Source organism: Peromyscus maniculatus, chromosome 22, assembly GCF_049852395.1.
Source record: "Peromyscus maniculatus bairdii isolate BWxNUB_F1_BW_parent chromosome 22, HU_Pman_BW_mat_3.1, whole genome shotgun sequence".
In the NCBI taxonomy this organism is placed as follows: domain Eukaryota; kingdom Metazoa; phylum Chordata; class Mammalia; order Rodentia; family Cricetidae; genus Peromyscus; species Peromyscus maniculatus.
The window spans coordinates 3,769,127-3,792,776 of NC_134873.1; the positions used below are offsets into that span (position 1 = coordinate 3,769,127).

The 23,650-nt window shown below is 61.2% G+C and overlaps 1 protein-coding gene across 1 annotated transcript in view; it reads right to left on the minus strand.

The window, feature by feature from the left end:
- The window catches only part of Onecut3 (one cut homeobox 3), a 28,754-nt gene extending 12,847 nt beyond the window's left edge, over positions 1 to 15,907 (minus strand). The window contains exon 1 of the mRNA XM_042267186.2: positions 14,719 to 15,907. Within this exon, the coding sequence (XP_042123120.2) occupies positions 14,719 to 15,907 (1,189 nt within the window). The remainder of the gene's footprint in view (positions 1 to 14,718) is intronic.
- Between the last annotated feature and the right edge of the window lie 7,743 nt (positions 15,908 to 23,650).

Sequence of the window (23,650 nt, forward strand, 5' to 3'; positions counted from 1 at the left end):
GGCCACGCGCGCCTGTCCCCTCCCCACACTGCTCACTCCTGCGGCCGACAATTCAATACCAGCCTGGTCTCCGGCTGGGATGATGGCCGGTTTCCTTGGCGACAAGTCCTGCCCCGCCATCAGCGGCAGGGTGGGGGCAGGTGTTGGGACCAGGATCCCTCCCCATCACGGTGACTCAGCCGGGCCGGGTGGGGGACTCTGCCAGGGTCACAAGTCCCCAGGTCCCCTGGTCGGGAGGACCGTCCACCTCGCTACCCCCTCTCCCCGCTGCCCAGGGCCCCTTGGGCACCTCCTCGGTGCCAGCATCGGATCGGCCCCACCTCCCTCCCCTCCCTGCCCTCCCTCCCGGAGGGTTTTAATGTCTCCATTTTTCAAAGTCTTATCTGGAACCGGCCGTCCACACCCACCGGGCCTGCCCCTCGCGGATGAGGGGCACCTGGGAGCTGGAGGGTCACAGGGTGTGGACACCCTTGGGGCGCCAGGGGCCTCTCCCCTTGATCACTTCGTCTCGGGGGTAAAACCAAGTTAGCCAACAGCAGGCCGCTCACACACACGTAAGACTCGGGTAGCCCAGGTTGGCTCACTGCCTAGCCAAGGCTCTCCCGAACCCCAGCGTCCTCAGCGGGCTCCCCTCCCACGACTCGCCCCTGTCTCCCTCTTTGGATGTAAGTTCTCACTCCTGCAGCCCAAGCTGGCCTGGAACTCCCGGCCATCCTCCGGCCCCCCAAGCGCCGAGCTGACGGCTGTGCCACCGCGCCAGCCTGGGCTTCCACGTTTAAAGAGCCATTTGCAAGAGGCCAGGCGGCAGCTGGGAGAAGAATTAGAAAAAGATGGCTCGAGAGGAAACAGGTGACGGGGAAGGAGAGGCCGGCTGACCCAGAACGGGCTGGGCCGCCGGGGAGCCCATCAATTGTTAGTGAATTAATCCGCTGATAAGGGCTCGGCGTCCCCGGAAGTGCGTCCTGCCACCCCGGGGTGACCACAGCTCCCCAACACCTGCGCGTGGGCAGGGCCGGAGCCCAGCGGTGAGGGGGCCGGGGCGCCGAGGCGTGGACAGGCGGCAATGGGGAACCGGGGAGCATCGGGCCTGCAGAATCCGGAAAAGTCAGAGACTGGAAATTAGCAAAGTGCGGCCTGTGGCTGCGGCGGAGGACGAGGACCAGGCGCTCAGAACGTCTTCACCCTCCCTGCGGGCCGGGGGTGTCGACCCCGACTCCAAAACAATCGGGATTATTTTTGAAAAATGTGTGCGGCCCGAAGGGAGGAGGAGGGGGGGATGAGGAGGAGGAGGAGGAGGGGGAGGAGGAGGAGGAGGAGGGCCGAGCGCAGCGGGGAGGGAGGGGAGGCCGGGGAGCTGCGCCCCCTCCCCGCACCGCCAGGCTCTCTGCTGGGCCAGCGCACGCACCTAGGGTCTTGGATTTCGGGGCTCCAGAGCTGGCGGCTTCCGGGCTCTGGATGTGGGGGTGGGTGGGACGACGCTGGCTCAGAGTGGGGAGCACCGGGTCAGGGTGAGGAGCACCGGGTCAGAGTGGGGAGCACCAGCTCAGAGTGGGGAGCACCGGGTCAGAGTGGGGAGCACCGGGTCAGAGTGGGGAGCACCGGGTCAGAGTGGGGAGCACCGGGTCAGAGTGGGGAGCACCGGGTCAGAGTGGGGAGTACCAGCTCAGAGTGGGGCGTCTGGCCGTGGACCGGGACGTGGATGGCCCACTGGCAGCCTGGGCACCCAAACTGAGCAATCCTGTGCCCCAGCAGTGCAGTGTCCCGGCCTCTCTCCCTGAGGTCCCAGCGCAGGCTCCAGGCCCCCCTGCGGCCTCCTTAGAAAGGCCTCGCCCGGTCCTCTCCCTCCCTGTGGCTTTTCAATGCGACCATAACTCTGTTAAGTCCCTCCGCTGTCCCCACTGCCATGACTCCAGGTCCCTCCGCTGTCCCCACTGCCATGACTCCGAGAAGGGAGGGTCTGGGTCACTTGGCCAAGGGGAAACTGAGGCCACAGGTGTCTTAGATCTGCCCGAGGGTCACATGGACTCTCAGTCACCCCCTCTGCCCGCTCCGGGCCCAGCCCCGCCCCTCCCCCTCCAGCACAGCCTAGGGTATTGATCATGGTCTATTTTTAATTAAAAACTTGATTCAAACCAGCTTGAACTCGCTGGTTGAAGCCGGCTACGCGCAGGCTAACACAAAGGGGCCGCGGGGGCCGGTCCACCTTCCCGCGGCCACCCCGACCGACTTCGCGGCCTCCTGGCGCTGGCTGGCTCCTCACCTCCCCTGTCCCTGCCGGAGGACGGGGGCTTCACAGACGGGGGCTGTCCCGGGAAGCTGCCTTCTGCATCCCGGTGGGGAGAAGGTCGCCTGTGATTCAGACGGGGATGTGGCAGCTGACAGGGAGCCCCGGATGACGATGCCTTAGTTCAGGCTAGGGATTTAGTTGAAAGGGGCTGAAGGTTTTTGTGGGTTTTAAAATTACATTTCTTTTGTTTTTCTGACACAGGGTTTCTCTGTGCAGCCCTGGCTGTCCTGGATCTCACTCTGTAGCCCAGGCTGGCCTCGAACTCACAGAGATTCGCCTGCCTCTGCCTCCCGAGTGCTGGGATTAAAGGTGTGTGTGACACCACTCAGCTAAAACTAATTCTATTTTGTGTGTGTAAGAATGTGGCGGAGGACCAGACACTTGTGCAGGTCAGGGCACCGCTTTCAGGGGCCTCTCCTTCCACATGGGGGTCCCAGGACTGACCCCCAGCTCTCCCTCGGGCTTGGCAGCCAGCGCCCCTCCAGGGCAACTATGATCAAGGATTCCGAGGTCACCCAGATCTCACCAAGCAGGCGTGGGGCCCATTGTCCACCTGTCTGTCTGCCACACTCCGGGGCGGTCACCAAAGTGGCTACCGGGTCTAGAGGGAGGTGTGAACTTGGCCTCAGACAAGCTCAGGCTCACGCTGGCATCAGAGGGAACAGTTTGCCCGGAAGTCACAGAGTCTAGAGCTGTGTGAGGCGGGACAGCTCCCCAGTGCCTGGGCACCTGTCCCTTCCCGGGGGTGAGGGGCAAACAAAGCCTCAGCCACTACCTGTGTCACTGATGAGAAGCTGAAACCGGCAAAGTGCCACAGCAGGAACGCACTGGACATAAAAACCGGGTCCTTTCCACCTGTCCAGGACCCAGCTGATGCCCTGGGTCTTCATCTCCAGGTCTCTGCAACATCCTAGAGCTCATGAGAATCCCAAATAAGGGGCTGGAGCGTGGTAGGGTGGAGCCCCGCCTAGAATTTCCCTACTATATGTGTGTGTGTGGGGGGTTATCCAACTGTGTGTTTGGGGGGGGGGTTATCCTCCTGTGTGTGTGTGGGGTTATCCTCCTATGTGTGTGTGGGGTTATCCTCCTGTGTGTGTGTGTGGGGTTATCCTCCTGTGTGTGTGTGTGGGGTTATCCTCCTGTGTGTGTGGGGGGTTATCCTCCTGTGTGTGTGTGGGGTTATCCTCCTGTGTGTGTGTGTGTGGGGGTTATCCTGTGTGTGGGGGGTTATCCTCCTGTGTGTGTGTGGGGGGGTTATCCTCCTGTGTGTGTGTGGGGTTATCCTCCTATGTGTGTGTGGGGTTATCCTCCTGATGTGTGTGTGTGGGGTTATCCTCCTGTGTGTGTGTGGGGGGGGTTATCCTCCTGTGTGTGGGGGGGGTTATCCTCCTGTGTGAGTGTGGGGGGGTTATCCTCCTGTGTGTGTGTGGGGTTATCCTCCTATGTGTGTGTGGGGTTATCCTCCTGTGTGTGTGTGTGGGGTTATCCTCCTGTGTGTGTGTGTGGGGGGGTTATCCTCCTGTGTGTGTGTGGGGTTATCCTCCTGTGTGTGTGTGGGGGTTATCCTCCTGTGTGTGTGTGGGGGGGTTATCCTCCTGTGTGTGTGTGGGTTATCCTCCTGTGTGTGTGTTTGGGTTATCCTCCTGTGTGTGTGTGGGGGGGTTATCCTCCTGTGTGTGTGTGGGTTATCCTCCTGTGTGTGTGTTTGGGTTATCCTCCTGTGTGTGTGTGGGGGGTTATCCTCCTGTGTGTGTGTGTGGGGGTTATCCTCCTGTGTGTGTGTTTGGGTTATCCTCCTGTGTGTGTGTGTGTGTGGGGTTATCCTCCTGTGTGTGTGTGTGTTTGGGTTATCCTCCTGTGTGTGTGTGTGTGTGGTTATCCTCCTGTGTGTGTGTGTGGGGGGTTATCCTCCTGTGTGTGTGGGGGGGTTATCCTCCTTTGTGTGTGTGTGTGGGTTTATCCTCCTGTGTGTGTGGGTTATCCTCCTGTGTGTGTGTGTGGGGGGTTATCCTCCTGTGTGTGGGGGGGGTTATCCTCCTGTGTGTGTGTGTGGTTATCCTCCTGTGTGTGTGTGTGGTTATCCTCCTGTGTGTGTGGGGGGGTTATCCTCCTTTGTGTGTGTGTGTGGGTTTATCCTCCTGTGTGTGTGGGTTATCCTCCTGTGTGTGTGTGGGGGGGGTTATCCTCCTGTGTGTGTGTGGGGTTATCCTCCTGTGTGTGTGTGTGAGGTTATCCTCCTGTGTGTGTGTGTGTGGGGGGGGGGGTTATCCTCCTGTGTGTGGGGGGGGTTATCCTCCTGTGTGTGTGTGGGTTATCCTCCTGTGTGTGTGTGGGGGGGGTTATCCTCCTGTGTGTGTGTGGGGGTTATCCTCCTGTGTGTTTGTGTGTGGGGTTATCCTCCTGTGTGTGTGTGTGTGGGGTTATCCTCCTGTGTGTGTGTGGGGTTATCCTCCTGTGTGTGTGTGTGAGGTTATCCTCCTGTGTGTGTGTGTGTGTGGGGGGGGGTTATCCTCCTGTGTGTGGGGGGGGTTATCCTCCTGTGTGTGTGTGGGGGTTATCCTCCTGTGTGTGTGTGGGGGGGTTATTCTCCTGTGTGTGTGTGTGGGGGGTTATCCTCCTGTGTGTGTGTGTGTGGGGGGTTATCCTCCTGTGTGTGTGTGTGTGGTTATCCTCCTGTGTGTGTGTGTGTGTGTGGTTATCCTCCTGTGTGTGTGTGGGGGGGGTTATCGTCCTGTGTGTGTGTGGGGGGGTTATCCTCCTGTGTGTGTGTGTGTGTGGGGTTATCCTCCTGTGTGTGTGGGGTTATCCTCCTGTGTGTGTGGGGGGGGTTATCCTCCTGTGTGTGTGTGGATGGGTTATCCTCCTGTGTGTGGGGGGTTATCCTCCTGCGTGTGTGGGGGTTATCCTTCTGTGTGTGTGTGGGGGGGGTTTCCTCCTGTGTGTGTGTGTGGGGGGGTTATCCTCCTGTGTGTGTGTGTGTGGGGGGGGTTATCCTCCTGTGTGTGTGGGGGGGTTATCCTCCTGTGTGTGTGTGTGGGGTTATCCTCCTGTGTGTGTGTGTGGGTTATCCTCCTGTGTGTGTGTGTGGGGGTTATCCTCCTGTGTGTGTGTGTGTGGGGTTATCCTCCTGTGTGTGTGTGGGGTTATCCTCCTGTCTGTGTGTGGGGTTATCCTCCTGTGTGTGTGTGTGTGTGTGTGTGTGTGTGTGTGTGTGGTTATCCTCCTGTGTGTGTGTGTGGGGGGTTATCCTCCTGTGTGTGTGTGGGGTTATCCTCCTGTGTGTGTGGGGGGGTTATCCTCCTGTGTGTGTGTGTGGGGTTATCCTCCTGTGTGTGTGTGTGGGTTATCCTCCTGTGTGTGTGTGGGGGGGTTATCCTCCTGTGTGTGTGTGTGTGTGGTTATCCTCCTGTGTGTGTGTGTGGGGTAATCCTCCTGTGTGTGTGTGTGGGGGGGGTTATCCTCCTGTGTCTGTGTGTGGGGGGTTATCCTCCTGTGTGTGTGTGTGGGGGGTTATCCTCCTGTGTGTGTGGGGGGGGTTATCCTCCTGTGTGTGTGTGTGGGGGGGGTTATCCTCCTGTGTGTGTGTGTGTGGGGTTATCCTCCTGTGTGTGTGTGGGGGGGGTTATCCTCCTGTGTGTGTGTGTGGGGTTATCCTCCTGTGTGTGTGTGTGTGTGGGGTTATCCTCCTGTGTGTGTGTGTGGGGTTATCCTCCTGTGTGTGTGTGTGGGGTTATCCTCCTGTGTGTGTGGGGGGGTTATCCTCCTGTGTGTGTGTGTGTGGGGTTATCCTCCTGTGTCTGTGGGGGGGTTATCCTCCTGTGTGTGTGTGTGTGTGTGGGTTATCCTCCTGTGTGTGTGTGGGGGTTATCCTCCTGTGTGTGTGTGTGTGTGGGTTATCCTCCTGTGTGTGTGTGGGGGGTTATCCTCCTGTGTGTGTGTGTGTGTGGTTATCCTCCTGTGTGTGTGTGGGTTATCCTCCTGTGTGTGTGTGTGTGTGGGTTATCCTCCTGTGTGTGTGTGTGTGTGGGTTATCCTCCTGTGTGTGTGTGTGTGTGGGTTATCCTCCTGTGTGTGTGGGGGGTTATCCTCCTGTGTGTGTGTGTGGGGGGGTTATCCTCCTGTGTGTGTGGGGGGGGTTATCCTCCTGTGTGTGTGTGGGGGGGTTATCCTCCTGTGTGTGTGTGTGGGGTTATCCTCCTGTGTGTGTGTGTGGGGTTATCCTCCTGTGTGTGTGTGGGGGTTATCCTCCTGTGTGTGTGTGGGGGGTTATCCTCCTGTGTGTGTGTGTGGGGTTATCCTCCTGTGTGTGTGTGGGGGGGTTATCCTCCTGTGTGTGTGTGCGCGGTTATCCTCCTGTGTGTGTGGGGGGGTTATCCTCCTGTGTGTGTGTGGGGGGTTATCCTCCTGTGTGTGTGTGTGGGGTTATCCTCCTGTGTGTGTGTGGGGGGGTTATCCTCCTGTGTGTGTGTGCGCGGTTATCCTCCTGTGTGTGTGGGGGGGTTATCCTCCTGTGTGTGTGTGTGGGGGGGGTTATCCTCCTGTGTGTGTGGGGGGGTTATCCTCCTGTGTGTGTGTGTGTGGTTATCCTCCTGTGTGTGGGGTTATCCTCCTGTGTGTGTGGGTTATCCTCCTGTGTGTGTGGGGGGGTTATCCTCCTGTGTGTGTGTGGGGGTTATCCTCCTGTGTGTGTGTGGGGTTATCCTCCTGTGTGTGTGTGTGGGGTTATCCTCCTGTGTGTGTGTGTGGGGTTATCCTCCTGTGTGTGTGTGTGGGGTTATCCTCCTGTGTGTGTGTGCGCGGTTATCCTCCTGTGTGTGTGGGGGGGTTATCCTCCTGTGTGTGTGTGTGGGGGGGTTATCCTCCTGTGTGTGTGTGTGGGGTTATCCTCCTGTGTGTGGGGTTATCCTCCTGTGTGTGTGGGTTATCCTCCTGTGTGTGTGTGGGGGTTATCCTCCTGTGTGTGTGGGGGGGGTTATCCTCCTGTGTGTGTGTGGGGGGTTATCCTCCTGTGTGTGTGTGGGTTATCCTCCTGTGTGTGTGTGGGGGGTTATCCTCCTGTGTGTGGGGGAGGTTATCCTCCTGTGTGTGTGTGTGGGGGGGTTATCCTCCTGTGTGTGTGTGGGGTTATCCTCCTGTGTGTGGGGGGGGTTATCCTCCTGTGTGTGTGTGTGTGTGGTTATCCTCCTGTGTGTGTGTGTGTGTGGGGTTATCCTCCTGTGTGTGTGTGTGTGGGGGGTTATCCTCCTGTGTGTGTGTGTGTGGGGGGGTTATCCTCCTGTGTGTGTGTGGGGGGGGTTATCCTCCTGTGTGTGTGTGGGGGTTATCCTCCTGTGTGTGTGTGGGGGGGTTATCCTCCTGTGTGTGTGTGGGTTATCCTCCTGTGTGTGTGTGTGGGGGTTATCCTCCTGTGTGTGTGTGTGTGGGGGGGTTATCCTCCTGTGTGTGTGTGGGGGGGGGTTTATCCTCCTGTGTGTGTGTGTGTGGGGGGTTTATCCTCCTGTGTGTGTGTGGGGTTATCCTCCTGTGTGTGTGGGGGGTTATCCTCCTGTGTGTTTGGGGGGGGTTATCCTCCTGTGTGTGTGTGTGGTTATCCTCCTGTGTGTGTGTGTGTGGTTATCCTCCTGTGTGTGTGTGGGGGGTTATCCTCCTGTGTGTGTGTTGGGGGTTATCCTCCTGTGTGTGTGGGGGGGGGGTTCCTCCTGTGTGTGTGTGTGGGGGGTTATCCTCCTGTGTGTGTGTGTGTGGGTTATCCTCCTGTGTGTGTGTGGGGGGGTTATCCTCCTGTGTGTGTGTGTGGGGGGTTATCCTCCTGTGTGTGTGTGGGGGGGTTATCCTCCTGTGTGTGTGTGTGGTTATCCTCCTGTGTGTGTGGGGGGTTATCCTCCTGTGTGTGTGTGTGTGGGTTATCCTCCTGTGTGTGTGTGTGTGGGGTTTCCTCCTGTGTGTGTGTGTGTGGGGGGGGTTATCCTCCTGTGTGTGTGTGGGTTATCCTCCTGTCTGTGTGTGGGGTTATCCTTCTGTGTGTGTGTGGGGGGTTATCCTCCTGTGTGTTTGTGTGTGTGGTTATCCTCCTGTGTGTGTGTGTGGGGTTATCCTGTGTGTGTGTGTGGGGTTATCCTCCTGTGTGTGTGGGGTTATCCTGTGTGTGTGTGTGGGGTTATCCTCCTGTGTGTGTGTGTGTGTGTGTGTGGGTTATCCTCCTGTGTGTGTGTGGGGGGGGGTTATCCTCCTGTGTGTGTGTGTGTGGGGTTATCCTCCTGTGTGTGTGTGGGGGTTATCCTCCTGTGTGTGTTGGGGGGGTTATCCTCCTGTGTGTGTGTGTGGGTTATCCTCCTGTGTGTGTGTGTGGGGTTATCCTCCTGTGTGTGTGGGGTTATCCTGTGTGTGTGTGTGGGGTTATCCTCCTGTGTGTGTGTGTGTGTGTGTGTGGGTTATCCTCCTGTGTGTGTGTGTGGGGGGTTATCCTCCTGTGTGTGTGGGGGGGTTATCCTCCTGTGTGTGTTGGGGGGGTTATCCTCCTGTGTGTGTGTGTGGGGGGTTATCCTCCTGTGTGTGTGTGTGGGGTTATCCTCCTGTGTGTGTGTGTGTGGGGGGTTATCCTCCTGTGTGTTTGTGTGTGGGGTTATCCTCCTGTGTGTGTGGGATTATCCTCCTGTATGTGTGTGGGGGGGTTATCCTCCTGTGTGTTTGTGTGTGGGGTTATCCTCCTGTGTGTGTGTGGGGGTTATCCTCCTGTGTGTGTGTGTGTGGGGGGGTTATCCTCCTGTGTGTGTGTGTGGGGGTTATCCTCCTGTGTGTGTGTGGGGGGGTTATCCTCCTGTGTGTGTGTGTGGTTATCCTCCTGTGTGTGTGGGGGGTTATCCTCCTGTGTGTGTGTGTGTGGGTTATCCTCCTGTGTGTGTGTGTGTGGGGTTTCCTCCTGTGTGTGTGTGTGTGGGGGGGGTTATCCTCCTGTGTGTGTGTGGGTTATCCTCCTGTCTGTGTGTGGGGTTATCCTTCTGTGTGTGTGTGGGGGGTTATCCTCCTGTGTGTTTGTGTGTGTGGTTATCCTCCTGTGTGTGTGTGTGGGGTTATCCTGTGTGTGTGTGTGGGGTTATCCTCCTGTGTGTGTGGGGTTATCCTGTGTGTGTGTGTGGGGTTATCCTCCTGTGTGTGTGTGTGTGTGTGTGTGGGTTATCCTCCTGTGTGTGTGTGTGGGGGGGTTATCCTCCTGTGTGTGTGTGTGTGGGGTTATCCTCCTGTGTGTGTGGGGGGGTTATCCTCCTGTGTGTGTTGGGGGGGTTATCCTCCTGTGTGTGTGGGGGGGGGGTTATCCTCCTGTGTGTGTGTGTGGGGTTATCCTCCTGTGTGTGTGTGGGGGGGGGGTTATCCTCCTGTGTGTTTGTGTGTGGGGTTATCCTCCTGTGTGTGTGGGATTATCCTCCTGTATGTGTGTGGGGGGGTTATCCTCCTGTGTGTTTGTGTGTGGGGTTATCCTCCTGTGTGTGTGTGTGGGGTTATCCTCCTGTGTGTGTGGGGTTATCCTGTGTGTGTGTGTGGGGTTATCCTCCTGTGTGTGTGTGTGTGTGTGTGTGGGTTATCCTCCTGTGTGTGTGTGGGGGGGGTTATCCTCCTGTGTGTGTGGGGGGGTTATCCTCCTGTGTGTGTTGGGGGGGTTATCCTCCTGTGTGTGTGTGTGGGGGGTTATCCTCCTGTGTGTGTGTGTGGGGTTATCCTCCTGTGTGTGTGTGTGGGGGGGGTTATCCTCCTGTGTGTTTGTGTGTGGGGTTATCCTCCTGTGTGTGTGGGATTATCCTCCTGTATGTGTGTGGGGGGGTTATCCTCCTGTGTGTTTGTGTGTGGGGTTATCCTCCTGTGTGTGTGTGGGGGTTATCCTCCTGTGTGTGTGTGTGTGGGGGGGTTATCCTCCTGTGTGTGTGTGTGGGGGTTATCCTCCTGTGTGTGTGTGTGGGGGGGTTATCCTCCTGTGTGTTTGTGTGTGGGGTTATCCTCCTGTGTGTGTGTGGGGGTTATCCTCCTGTGTGTGTGTGTGGGGGGGGGGGTTATCCTCCTGTGTGTGTATGGCATGTCTGAGGTGTCCAGGCTTTCAGAATGACAGGCAGGGCCGTACCCTGGGCAGAGTCTTTCCTGTCATGAGGAGCTCCGAGTCCAGTCCTGCACCACAAACCCGATGTGTTGTCACACCTGTCACCCCAGCTCTCTGAGGTAGAGAGGAGGGGGCCAGGGGTTCAAGGTCAGCCTCTGCACCCTGGGCTACCCGAGGCCCTGCCTCTCATGTTCTCACCAGAGGCTCTGCTCCTGCCATCTCCAGTTTTCTGGGAACCCACAGGAGAGGAACCAGAGAGCAGGAGTTCAAGGGCCTCGGGTCACATGACCCCCACTTTATCTCTCCTTTCTAGCCCTGCCCCAGCCTCCCCGTGCTCCCTGATGGCCAGCTGCCCCCTCACCGGCCCCATGTGCACGCCAAGGCGCTCGAGCCATCCCAGGGGTCCTAGACCCTTTCCTGCCTCAGTTTCTCCTCCATGCTTTCCACCACCTGCCCATGTCCCGGCGGTTCTTTTCCCCGCCCTGGTGTGTGGCATCCCCGAGGCACAAGAGACTGGAAAAGGGTGTGTGGTGTGTGTGTGTTCCTGCACGTGTGTATGGTGGTGTGTGTGGTGTGTATAGTGTGTGTGTGTTCCTGCACGTGTGTATGGTGGTGTGTGTGGTGTGTATAGTGTGTGTGTGTGTTCCTGCACATGTGTACGGTGCTGTGTGTGGTGTTTATAGTGTGTGTGTGTTCCTGCACATGTGTATGGTGGTATGTATAGTGTGTGTGTGTTCCTGCACATGTGTATGGTGGTGTGTGTGGTGTGTATAGTGTGTGTGTGTTCCTGCACATGTGTATGGTGGTGTGTGTGGTTTGTATAGTGTGTGTGTGTTCCTGCACGTGTGTATGGTGGTGTGTGTGGTTTGTATAGTGTGTGTGTGTTTCTGCACGTGTATATGGTGTTGTGTATGTGTGTGTGTGTGTTCCTGCACATGTGTACGGTGGTGTGTATGGTGTGTATAGTGTGTTGTATGTGTGTTTGTGTGTTTATGCACATGTGTGTGTGGTATGTATAGTGGGTGTGTGTGTTCCCACACGTGTGTACGGTGGTGTGTGTGGTGTGTGGTGTATGGTGTGTGGTGAGTGTATGGGTGTGAAAACTGTCCCCTCCCTGAATATCTTATTATATATGTATATTTTTCTGATCAGTTTAAAGAAAAGATTTTTTTCAGTCGAGAGTTGCAATTTAAACAATATTTGAAGCTGGCCGAAGTTATCGACCTGGCGCACAGTGATGAATCACAGACGGTAATTCGAATTCATCGACCGCCCCACCCGCCAGGAGCCGCCCCTCCCCCAGCCCCGCTCCATAATCACAGTTTGTGACTGTCGCTGGGGGGGAGCGCGACTCAGAGGGGCCCGGGTGGGGGAGCAGATGCAAATGCCCCCCAGCGTGGGGGAAGTGTGTGGGGGAGTTTTAGCCTGGACTTTCTGCAGCTCCTCTCCATATGCATATTTTACATTAGGGGAAACTGAGGCATTCAGATGATCACACACAGGGCGCGGGATGGATTCTGGGGCTCTTTGCTGTGTTTCTCGGGTAGAACAAAGAAAGGAACGGCCCTCGGTGGTCCCCTGAAGAGGGCACAGCAGGCCGTAACGTTCCCTGGGGCTGGGGGACCAGGACGCCCGGGGACCCCAGCCCGAGCCCCCGTTGCCCGCCATGCCCCCTCCCCTCTTTGTCTCCGGTCTTCCCTTCTGTCTCCCCCTCCGTCCCCCTCTCTCTCCTCTGTCTCTCCAGCTCACCTCTCTCTTCTCTCTCTGTCTCGTCTCTTCCACCTTTCATTCCCTCTCCATCTCTCTCCTCTGTCTGTCGGTCTGCCCTCCCGTCTGTCCGTCAGTCTGTCTGTCCATCCATCATTTTCCCTGGACATCCCTCCCACCCGTCCCTTTCTCTCACTGGTCCTGTGCTTTGCAGGACACTCTCAGGTTGGCAGCATTGGGGACAATGTTTTCCCGGGGAGGCTGTGACTCGGGAGGAGTTCCCCTCGTGGGCTCATGGAAGCCAAGGTCCAGTTTTGCCCCCGGTGGGTCGGGGACTAGGGAGTGATGCCCCAGGCCCTGGTGTAGGGGCAACTGTAGGCCTTGGGCTGTCGCTGAGTATGAAGGGATTTGCCTGGTCGCCTCTATGGCCCCCTAAACATCACAATTTAACGCCACTTAACTGCTTTTCATTTGTGCGGGGACCAGAACTAAAGGCCTGGGCTGGGGCCTAATGACCCGGGCGGCGGCGGCGGCGGCGGCGGCTGCCGCTTCTGACTCCAGTGGATTCCGAGGATACCTGGAGTGCAGGGTCACAGTGGTGCCACAGCGTGGACCAGTCTCCCATCTTCAGTACATAACACCCCGAGCCCCAAGGATGCCACCTGTGTACCAGCCTCTGCCACCACCCAGCACCTCGAGCTCCCCCGAGGTGGCCACACGTCCAACTCACATGACAGCATCCTAGGGAGGAGACGCTGGCCACTGTGGCTGTGCAGGACAAAGATGAGCCTGGTCTCAGTCCCAAGGGGGACACAGAGGGCTGGTGGCCCTGGTGGGGATGGGAATTTAGACCGGTGGCTCCGGGACCTCGCACCCAAGGGATGTCCCAAGGCACCCGAGGTGCCTGCTGCCTTTGTGTGGTGTCCACAAAGGACCAATCGAAACCCTCCCCCGGCCACCTTGGACCTGAAGGGGACAGGCGAGGGACAGGCGAGGGTTCGGGGTTCACAATGTCCCTCGGTGATGTGCCCAGGAGAGGAGGCTTTGCTTTCAGAATTCACAGAACACACTCCTTGGTGACAGTCACTCGGCAACTTGTGGCCCAGAACTGAACAGGTCCCTGGCAGCGAGGGACACGGTGAGGTGCAGAACAGAACCGGCTGTGGGTCGAGACATGTGTCCTTGTCCCAGGCAGGTCACCAGCAACAGGGCCCTTCAGATAAACCTGTGTTTATCTCCTAATGTCCTCAAGCAGCCCCCCAGGAACGCACAGCCTGAAACAACCCAATGACAGGTCGCTAAGAATCTGAGAAATCCCACCGAAGACTCCTGAGGAAGCGGGGAAACTGAGGCCCGCTGCAGGAGGCTGCACAGTGGGCTTGGAATGTGGGGACGGAGCAGGTGTCACCCAGGTCTGCTTCTGTCCACTCCCTACCACCCGGTGTCCCCTACTTCTTTTCACCCCCACACGCTTGCGGGGTGGCCTAGGGATACCGTCAACCCGGAGCTCCGCTCCTGCCTCAGGGGCGCCCACTTGAGCCCCAGCTGCCCCGCCCCTCTGTGTTTGTGTGCAGAGGGATCGATGAGACTCTGGAAACCGCTATTGTCCCTGGAACGGGGTACACAGCTCCCTCCCCACCACGCCGGGAAACCGCTCTGCCTGGATCTCCAGCTCTCTGGCACCCTCCCCCCAAACACACAGGATGCAGGGTCCCTGACACCCCCCCCCACACACACACACTCCGAGAAAGGGTGGGAGGGGACAGGTTAGACCAAAGGAGGAGACAACGGGTCCCCCAGGGGCTGGCTGCTATGCCTGTGTGTGGGAGAGAGACTCAGGCAGGACGCGAGGGGAGAGAAGAATAAAGACTGAACTGGGAACCCGAGCGAGCGCCAGGCCAAAGAGAGCGACAGTCATTTGTCCCGATGGGATGCAGGAAGTAGGAAGGGGGACAGAGGGGGCAAGGCCCCGGGAGCCACGGCGGGTGTGAAGGCCTCTGGTGGATGCCACCGAGCCCAGGGTCCCATGGGCCGCCCCTCCCCCCCAATCTCAAATGACCTTTGCCAGCGGCCAGAGGGGGGAGGGAGGGGGACAAGCGGATCGATCGGCGGCAGGGGCTGAGCTGCACCGGAAGAGAGCTTGGTGTAGGTGCTGGGGCTGGGGGCCGAGCGGTGGCCAGGCCTTGGCGAAGCGTAGCCAGCGACCTGGCGCTTTGTGACTGGGTGCAGGGAGGCGCCTGTGGGCCCTCTTGCAGGGTGGCTGGAGAGGAGGGGAGTGGCACCTTCTGGTCTCGGGACCCATGGAGTGTGCAACACACACACACACACACACACACACACACACACACACACACGGAGCTATGCGAGGGCTGTTTTAGTTTAGCCCCAAAGACACTGGACACCCTACACAGTCCCCCAAAGAGCAGGGACGGCGACAACCGTACAATTTCCCTCTCTGTGAGCGGCGGTGCCAATGGTCGGCGGCGGTGCAGACCCCAGGTCACCCTCGGAGGCCAGGACCTCCCCCCCCCTCAGCCAGCCTACCAGGACGCACTATCGGGGCTCTGGATAGTCAGTCCCTCACCCTAAGCCAACGGTGTCCCCCAGGGTCAAGCCTCCGGGGGGCCCTCACCCCTACCTGCCAGGCGCAGCGCCGACATGCGCTGGAACTCGGGCTCCTGCAGCCACTTCCACATCCTGCGGAAGGTCTCGCGGCCGGACTTGAGCTTGCTCCAGGGCTTGGGGTTGCGCAGCAGGTCGGAGAGCGTGCCCTGGGAGCGGCACAGGATGCGCTGCGCGAAGATGGCCTGCGGGATGCTGTAGCGCTTCAGCTCGGCGGTGATGCGCTGGGCCACCTCTTTGGTGTTGATCTCCTCGGCTGCGGCGCCGGCTCCCGGGCCGCCGCCGCCGCCGCCGGCGCCACCGCCCCCTCCGGGGCCACCGCCGCCGGAGTGAGGCCCGTGCGCCCCGGCCGCGGCCAGCCCGCCCAGCGGAGCCAGCAAACCCGCGGCCGCGCCGCCGGCCGCCCCGCCGCCTCCCGCGCCGCCGCCGCCTCCAGGCAGCCCTCGGGCCAGCGCGTCCTCCGCGCGCCCCAGCAGCGCGGCGTGTGGCTCGAAGGCGGCGGGTGGCAGGAGTTTGTCCCCGGCCAGGTGGCCGGGAGCCCCGTAAGCGGCGAGCGGCGGCGGCGGAGGCGGCGGCGGCTGCGGGGCGCTGTGCAGAGCCGGGGGCAGCGCGCTGGGCAGCGGCGACAGCGGCGACCCCATGGTGGGCAGCTCCTTGCCGTAGGGCCCGTAGAGGTGGCCCACCGAGGCCAGCGCCGCCCGCTCGTCGCGCATGAGGGTGAAGCTGCCGCTCACGCTGGCCGCCAGGCGCTGCGGAGGGGGCGGCGGCGGCGCGGTGGCCGGGTGAGGGTGCGCGTGCGGGTGGCCTCCGTGCGCCCCGGCCACCGCGTGCTGGTGGAACTTGTCGGCCACGGCGGCCAGCGGCGGCAGGTGCTGCAAGGGCGTGAGCGTGGTGTAGGTGCCACCCAAACCTGGGGCCTCGCACGCCATGCCCATGGCCGGGTGCAGGGGACCAGCCAGCTCCCCACGGAAGTCAGGGCCACCACCCGCGGCCCCTGCAGCTCCCGCGCCCCCGGCGCCCCCGCCCCCGGCGCCGCCACCGTCCAGCAGGCTAGCCATGCCCGCCACCAGGCCCGGGCGCCCCGAGGCCACCAGGCTTCGGTGTTGGGCCGCGGCGGAGCGCGCGTGGCCCGGGCTCAGCAGCTCGCCAGCTTGAGCGTGTGTCACCCCGTGCAGCCCCCCGAGGCTCTCCAGGCTCAGCTCCATTCTGGGCGCCCCCTCCGTGCGCGCTCAAGGCCGCTGCATGGTCCCCACGCACTGGCCGACGCTCCAGGGGGTGGCGGCGGCTGCTGTCCCACTCGCTCAGTGCCCGGCTTCGGCTGCTGCGAGCAGCGGCCACCAGGATGTGGCGGGGCGGCCGCCGCCGGCGCCCGGGCCTGGGTCTGACGTCAGCGCCCCCGCCCATCGCTCCGCCTGCACCCGCCAAACCCCCTGGAGCTCCAGGCTGGCTCCCTGGGTCTCCCATTCTGCTTGCCCAGAGACCCCGAGGGATTGGGGGGTGGGCAGCCCGCCCGTGCTGGGGCTGGGTGTGTGGCTCACCCCCGCGCCTTTGATTCTCTGGCCCTCTATGTCCCTTTCGGCACCTCCCGAATCCCTGGAGTCTGACCACATGTGCCCCCAACTCTGTTGACACCCCACCAGAAAGACGTGGCTCTTTTTCAAGCTCACCACTGTATGCACATAAAGATTTAAACACCTCTTTGGGGGTGAAGTGGGGGAGTAAGGGGGTCCGCAGAACAATCATTCACTCTACATTGGCCTCAAGCACAAGGAAAAGCCGGTCTCTAGGACTCAGTTCCCTCCATTGTGGAGTGGAACTGCCCGGCTTCAGGGCGTTCAGAAATTTCTCAGTGGGGACGTGTATCTTTAACCCCAGGACTAGGGAGACAGAGGCAGGTGGATCTTTGTGTTCGAGGCCAACCTGGTCTACAGAGCAAGTTCTAGGACAGCCAGGGCTACATAGTAGATCTTCTATCAAAACAAACAGAAAACCCTCCCTGTGTAGGGGGGGGGGCATGGTGGTGCACGCCTTTAATCCCAGCAATCGGGAGGCAGAGGCAGGCGGATGATGTCTGTGAGTTCAAGACCAGCCTGGTTTACAGAGCGAGTTTCAGGACAGCCAGGGCTACACAGAGAGACCAAATAAAAGAAAGAAAGGAATGAAGGCAGGCAGGCAGGCAGGAAGAAGAGATCCCTTCTAAATCCAGTGTGTGTGACTGCCCTCCGGTTCCCACTGTGTCTGGGGTCTGGGAATGTCCTGGCTGAGGTCACCTGCAGACCAGCTTGGGTTTTTCCTGAGACTGAGGGAGCCTAGGAATTCTCTCTCTTCAGCCTTTGGACAGGGAGGGAGGAAAGAGGGGGGACATCTTACAGGCCCAAGGTGCCTGGGAGCAAGATCCCTCTTGGGTGGGTAGAGAGTCCTAGAAGGGCCAGCCCAAGCTCTAGACGGTCCGGAGTCTAGGTCAGGAGGGGACCCCAACTTTACCCCAGCTCTCTTCCTCCTTTTCCCTGCCCACTGTCTAGGAGGACTTCTGGGGTCCACTCAGGAACTGGAGTCACCCCACACTACACCTACAGGGAGAGGACCACGTGTTCTAAAATGATGGACACCCACTGACAGGATGGCGTCTGCCCCCGCCCATGCCTTGGGCTTGGGCTGAAAAGAATACCACACAGGGCACGTGGGACAGGTACACCGTCCTTGCTCCAGGCTGCACCAGAGCCTTTCTGTTCCTCAGTTTCCCTTTCCACTCTGGCCCCCATGGGAGCAGAGAAGCTGTAGAGGAAGGTGACATTGTAGAAGAGACTGTGTGTGTGTGTGTGACCCAGGGGTTCCTGCTTCCAAGCCCTCGGGTGGACAGGGCAAAAGGGGACGCACTGCTTAAAACCCTGCCTTTATTAAATTCCAGCTGTTTAAAGCCCCGGAGGGGGAAGAGGCCCCCACATGCCACAGCTGCCTGCTGCTGCCCTGGTCCCCGTCGTCGAGGACGTGGAGGCTGCAAACGGACTCTTTTCTGTTTGTTTTTACTCATCCACCTCCCCCACAGGTCAGAAGCCTGGGCGTTTTCTGATCTGGGGTGTCTGGACAATTTGGGGGTATACCCATCTTCCAGGGAGAGCGACGGAGGTGAAGAGAGGGACCGATCTCGGCACTCGGGGACCAGCGGTGGCCAGGCTCACAGTCGAGTCTGAGGTCCCCAAGTCTACCCCGCAACATTACAGATAATTAAAAATAATCGTGGGGTGTGGAAATCAATCCACCACCGTTAACCGATAGTATCCAGGGCTTCAGGAAGCGAGGAGCCGTGGAGAGCAGCCGTCACGGGGCTGGGCTGGGGAACCGAGTATGAGTGGAAAAACAAAAGATGACCAGAAGCCTTTTAAATACCAGCCACCCGGGAGGGGGGCTCCCGCGGTGGGGCTGGGGTGATGGAGCCCCTGACTCCAGCTCCTCCGGTGCCATTTTTTAAAAAATGATAACCATGGCGGCTTTTCTTCCTGGCCAGGGAGGAATCCATTTTGAGGAAGAAAAGAGGTGGATGTGTGGCTTTGAGCTGAGGGGGAGTTCCTTCTTTGTGTTGAATCAGAAGACCCTCAGGTGCCACACCCCCTTTCAAACTGCCCAGACTTAGCAGAGGCCTCTCAGCCCCACGGGGGACTTTCCCCCTGTACAGCAGGTGCTTAGGTCTCCTCTCTGCGGTCTGTGCTCCCACTGAGATGGAGTGAAAACCGAGGCTCCCTCCAGAACGGGACTGGGTCCCCGCTGACTCCCCAGAACTGGCCTCTCCCACGTTGGTAATTAGTAAAATAGAACTGAGTGGGGCCACGGGCGAGCGGGTGGCTGGGGCCTAATCGATCTTGGGTCATTAGCAAATTGAGGGTGGAGGAGGGGTGGCCTGGAGGGGGGCAGGGCGTCCCCCATCTCCATCCCCGTGGGGACCTAGGACAACGCAAGGAAGCTCTCAGTGGGGGCCTCAGTATCTCCTCTGGGGAAATAAGAGATGGAGTCCAGGAGTCCTGCACAACGGCCTCGGATGTGCTGGGCTGCACCAGGCTGCTATCCGCTGTCTCTGTGCTCAGCCCAAGTTCACCTGAGGGCTGTGAGGGTCGGATCAGCACGAGGCACAAGGGTGTTGGGGGACCTGACGGGCTTCTCAGGAGGAGCAGTCGGTCCCCCTTCAAGCCTTCAGGAGCCTCCTCACCTGCCCTCTTCCTGACGCCCTCATTTTAGCTAAAAACGGGCTGCGGGGACTTGAAACACCCGAAGGTGTCCCTTGGAGGCGGCCACCCAGCCTCCCTGGACAGGACACTGTTTATTCCGCCACGGAAATGAGAGTCTCAGCCGCTGCCCACCGGTCCCCTCTCTTCTCGCCGGGGACTCTGGCCACTGGCTGTCGTCTCCAGTCCAGCAGGGCCGGGTGCTCCCGCAGGTCCCCGGGCCAGCCTCCCCCAAACCCGCCCGCGCTGCAGACCTGCTCCCCACACCCCAGCGCCTGTCCTCCTCTGTTGGGAATGTGCTGAGGGTGTGAGCTGCATGAGATGGGGACAGAGCAGGGGTGTCCGGCCTGGGGTGGTCCCTCGGTCCTCTGTCGGGTGTAGGTACATCGGGGTGCCCAGGGCGCACACACGGCACCCCGGGATCCCTGCACCGCCCGGGCCTGTGCCTGCTTCGCCGGTGGCAGCTCCCCGGGGCTGTTGCGCGACAGCTGCGCCCGATCGATCCCCGAAGGCCCCGCGTCTCCATCGAATCCCCATCGCTCTGGGCCGCGCGCTGCGCAAACACCCGCTTGTTTGCAGCGGCCCCGGGGGCTGCGCGACCCACCGACCGACCGCAGGCCGCGGCGACGACCTCAGGCGTCGCTCGGCCTCAACCCCTCAAGTTCCAGGGCCTCAGTGGGGGGGGGGATCCCCATTCTCTACCCCGATCAGCCCACCAGCCAGCTGTGACTCAGTTTCCCACCCCGAAAGCGGCCGCTGGCGCTGTGGGACCCCAGAGGAGAGAGGGCCCGACGCTGCGCTCTCTCTAAGCCGTGTGCGCTTTCACTGCCCGTCCTTCCCTCCCTCTCTGAGAGCGGCTCCTGTAGCCCAGGCTGGCCTCAACCTGGCTTCTGACCTTCCTGCTTCCTCCTGGGGTGAGGACCGCAGACCCCGCCTGTCTCCAATTTCTCCACCTTGAGCTTCGGGGAAAACGAACTGTCCTTACAGTGGGGGTTGGGGAAACTGAGGCTTGAGGGACCCGGGGCTACTGGAGGACGGGCTGGAGCAGGGGCCAGGTCGGGACCTCCTGGATGCCCCCACTCTGGGGGTCGCGCCCACTCGAGTTAAGGAAGGAAACCCCTTGGTGGGGTGCAGCCAGGGCCAGGTTCACGCGCTGGGCAGGGATGAGGGGACCCGTCACGGGAAAAACACCCTGAAGTGTCCCACGGTGGCCAGGGGGGTCTGGAGGAGCCCCAGCCCGAGAGAGGACCCTGGCCTGCACCGCCAGGCGCACGGCACCCCCAACCGGCGTCCGGCCCGGAGCCTCAGCAGCTTGGCCGGAGGCAGAGGGAGGGCGAGGCCCGGCTGGACCGCGCCATTAACGCGTCGTTTATCAGAACACACCCCGGCTCTTTCCGCCGCCCGGGGTGCGGACGGCGCGCCCCTGCCGGGCAGCTTGGCCAGCCGGGCCTTTGGGATTGGGTGAATGGGGTGCAGCTCCATGGGACAGGAAGTGCACCTGCGGAGGGGGGGAGGGGGTCGGCCCCCCGGCTGGGGAGGGGGAGATAAACACTACCCCTCCACCCCAGGTGAGGACTAGGACCGCAGTCTTTTCCTTTCTGGAGCCAGGGGTCCTAGTGGCTGGGTTTTGTAGGGTATGTAGGAGTTTGGGTCCGAGAAGGGGCTGGCAGCACTGGTAGAGAGAGGAAGGCTGACGTTAGCCTAGTCAGGGACCTCACCGGCCCTCCAGGAAGTGTTTGTTGAGTGAGTCAATGAGATAAAACCAGGAACTGAGGTGGGCCAGACAGAAAGCCAGACTCTGCGCGGCGCTGGGCTGGGAGGCCAAACGGGGGCAGGGCGGGGGGCGGGGGGATGGGAGGCCAAACGGGGGCAGGGCGGGGGGCGGGGGGAGCTGTCTTTGGTGGGGAGCCGTCTTTGGGGAGGGGGGATCCGTCTTTGGGGAGGGGGGAGCTGTCTTTGGGGAGGGGGGAGCTGTCTTTGGGGAGGGGGGAGCTGTCTTTGAGTTCAACTCCATTGGCTTCGGGGTGTCGGTCGACTCACCACCTGTCCCTGGTCTTGGCTCGCAAGGGACCCCCTGAAAGGGACAGAAGACAGCGTCCCCAGCGTCCCCAGCGTCCCCAGCCTGGGCGTGGACCTTCCCGGGGATCGCTGGAGCCATGGGGAGGGATGGGGAGGAGGTGCTGGGGACCAGCTCTCTCCCTGGCCTCAGTTTCTCTCCCTGGGAAAGCAGCCCATGGGCCATGCTGGGGTCTGGGCACCCATCTCGCCCCCCCCCCAGGCTCTGTCCTCGCCGCCTCCCCTCCCACTCTCCCCCTCTTTCCTCCCACCTCCCCCTAGTCTAGGCTAGGTCGAAGTCACCGCGACAAGCCCGGCTCCCCTCTTCCTCTCCCTCCGTTTCTAGAAGGCTGCAGGCTGGAGGGGAGAGATGGGGAAACTGAGGCACAGCCCGATCACCTGCTTCCCAGAGCAGGTGCCTCTCAAGTGAAGGCCTGGGGGTGAAGTGACAGGTGGGGACACCACAGCTCTGTGCCCCTTGTCCCAGCTGCCCCCAGGCTCTGTCCTCAGCGAGCCCAGGCTGCCCCCAGGCTCTGTCCTCAGCGAGCCCAGGCTGCCCCCCAGGCTCTGTCCTCACTGAGCCCAGGCTGCCCCCAGGCTCTGTCCTCACTGAGCCCAGGCTGCCCCCCAGGCTCTGTCCTCACTGAGCCCAGGATGCCCCCCAGGGTGGCCCCCCCAGGCTCTGTCCTCAGCGAGCCCAGGCTGCCCCCCAGGGTGCCCCCCCCCAGGCTCTGTCCTCAGCGAGCCCAGGCTGCCCCCCAGGGTGCCCCCCCAGGCTCTGTCCTCAGGGAGCCCAGGCTGCCCCCCAGGCTGCCCCCCAGGCTCTGTCCTCAGCGAGTCCCAGGCTGCCCCCCCAGGCTCTGTCCTCAGCGAGCCCAGGCTGCCCCCCAGGCTCTGTCCTCAGCGAGCCCAGGCTGCCCCCCAGGCTCTGTCCTCAGTGAGCCCAGGCTGCCCCCCAGGCTCTGTCCTCAGTGAGCCCAGGCTGCCCCCCAGGCTCTGTCCTCAGTGAGCCCAGGCTGCCCCCCAGGCTCTGTCCTAGGCGAGCCCAGGCTGCCTAAGGATTTGCGCTCAGAGAGTGAAGCGTTCACACCAGGACCCACACCAGGGACCACTGTGGAGCCTCAGTTTCTCCATCTGAACAGCTGAGCTGTCGCAGCGTCCACTGGGGGATGCTTGCTAGAGCCTCAGAAAGATCTGTGTGGCTGCCAGAGTTCTGACGGGGGAAGTGGGGGCAGCGGCATGGAGGGTGAGGCTGGGAGGGTGGAGGCTGGGAGGGTGGAGGCTGGGAGGGTGAGGCTGGGAGGGTGGAGGCTGGGAGGGTGGAGGCTGGGAGGGTGGAGGCTGGGAGGGTGGAGGTCGGGGAGGGTGGAGGCTGGGAGGGTGGAGGCTGGGGAGGGTGGAGGCTGGGAGGGTGGAGGCTGGGAGGGTGGAGGCTGGGGAGGGTGGAGGCTGGGAGGGTGCAGGTCGGGGAGGGTGGAGGCTGGGGAGGGTGGAGGCTGGGGAGGGTGGAGGCTGGGAGGGTGGAGGCTGGGAGGGTGGAGGCTGGGAGGGTGAGGCTGGGAGGGTGGAGGCTGGGAGGGTGGAGGCTGGGAGGGTGGAGGCTGGGAGGGTGGAGGCTGGGAGGGTGAGGCTGGGAGGGTGGAGGCTGGGAGGGTGGAGGCTGGGAGGGTGGAGGCTGGGAGGGTGGAGGTCGGGGAGGGTGGAGGCTGGGAGGGTGGAGGCTGGGGAGGGTGGAGGCTGGGAGGGTGGAGGCTGGGAGGGTGGAGGCTGGGGAGGGTGGAGGCTGGGAGGGTGCAGGTCGGGGAGGGTGGAGGCTGGGGAGGGTGGAGGCTGGGAGGGTGAGGCTGGGAGGGTGGAGGCTGGGAGGGTGGAGGCTGGGAGGGTGGAGGCTGGGGAGGGTGGAGGCTGGGAGGGTGGAGGCTGGGAGGGTGGAGGCTGGGGAGGGTGGAGGCTGGGAGGGTGCAGGTCGGGGAGGGTGGAGGCTGGGAGGGTGCAGGTCGGGGAGGGTGGAGGCTGGGAGGGTGCAGGTCGGGGAGGGTGGAGGCTCCCAGAGGAGCCCTGCAGCTGGGATTGATTCTCCCATCGATCCTGGGGGAGCTGGAGCCAGCAAGGCCGGCTCCACGCTGGGAGGCAGGGGGGAGGGCGAGGGGCGGGTGGGAGCGGCGGGGAGGAGCCTCCTTCCCCCTCCAGGCCCAGCAGAGCCACAGCCTGCAGGTGAGCAAACAGGAGGGGCAGTGCCACACCCACCCTGCAGGGGTGAGGCCGCCTGCTGTAGCCTGCTGGGTCCTTCCCAGAACCCTGTCTCCCTGTGTTCACCCCTGATTTTCCTCCTCCTCATACCCGCTGCCTTTGGAAGCAGGGTCTCAAGTAGCCCAGGCTGGCCCCAAACGTACTATGTAGCTGAGGATGATCCCCCTGCCTCAGCCTCTGATACACAGTGAATTCCAGCCCCGCCTGGGCTTCCGGGGCCTGAGCTGAATTGTCAACTCAGTGTCCCCACAGGAGGGGTTTCGGTGTGCCCCAGAGCCGTGCGCGTGTCCGCGTGGGCCGTGGGTGTGAAATCAGAGAAATCTGTTTCTTTTCAAAACTGCTTTATTATCTTATTCTCCCGTGTGCATGCAGTACCCACCATGACCAGAAGGGGCGCCGGGTCCCCTGGAGCTGAGTGACAGCTGG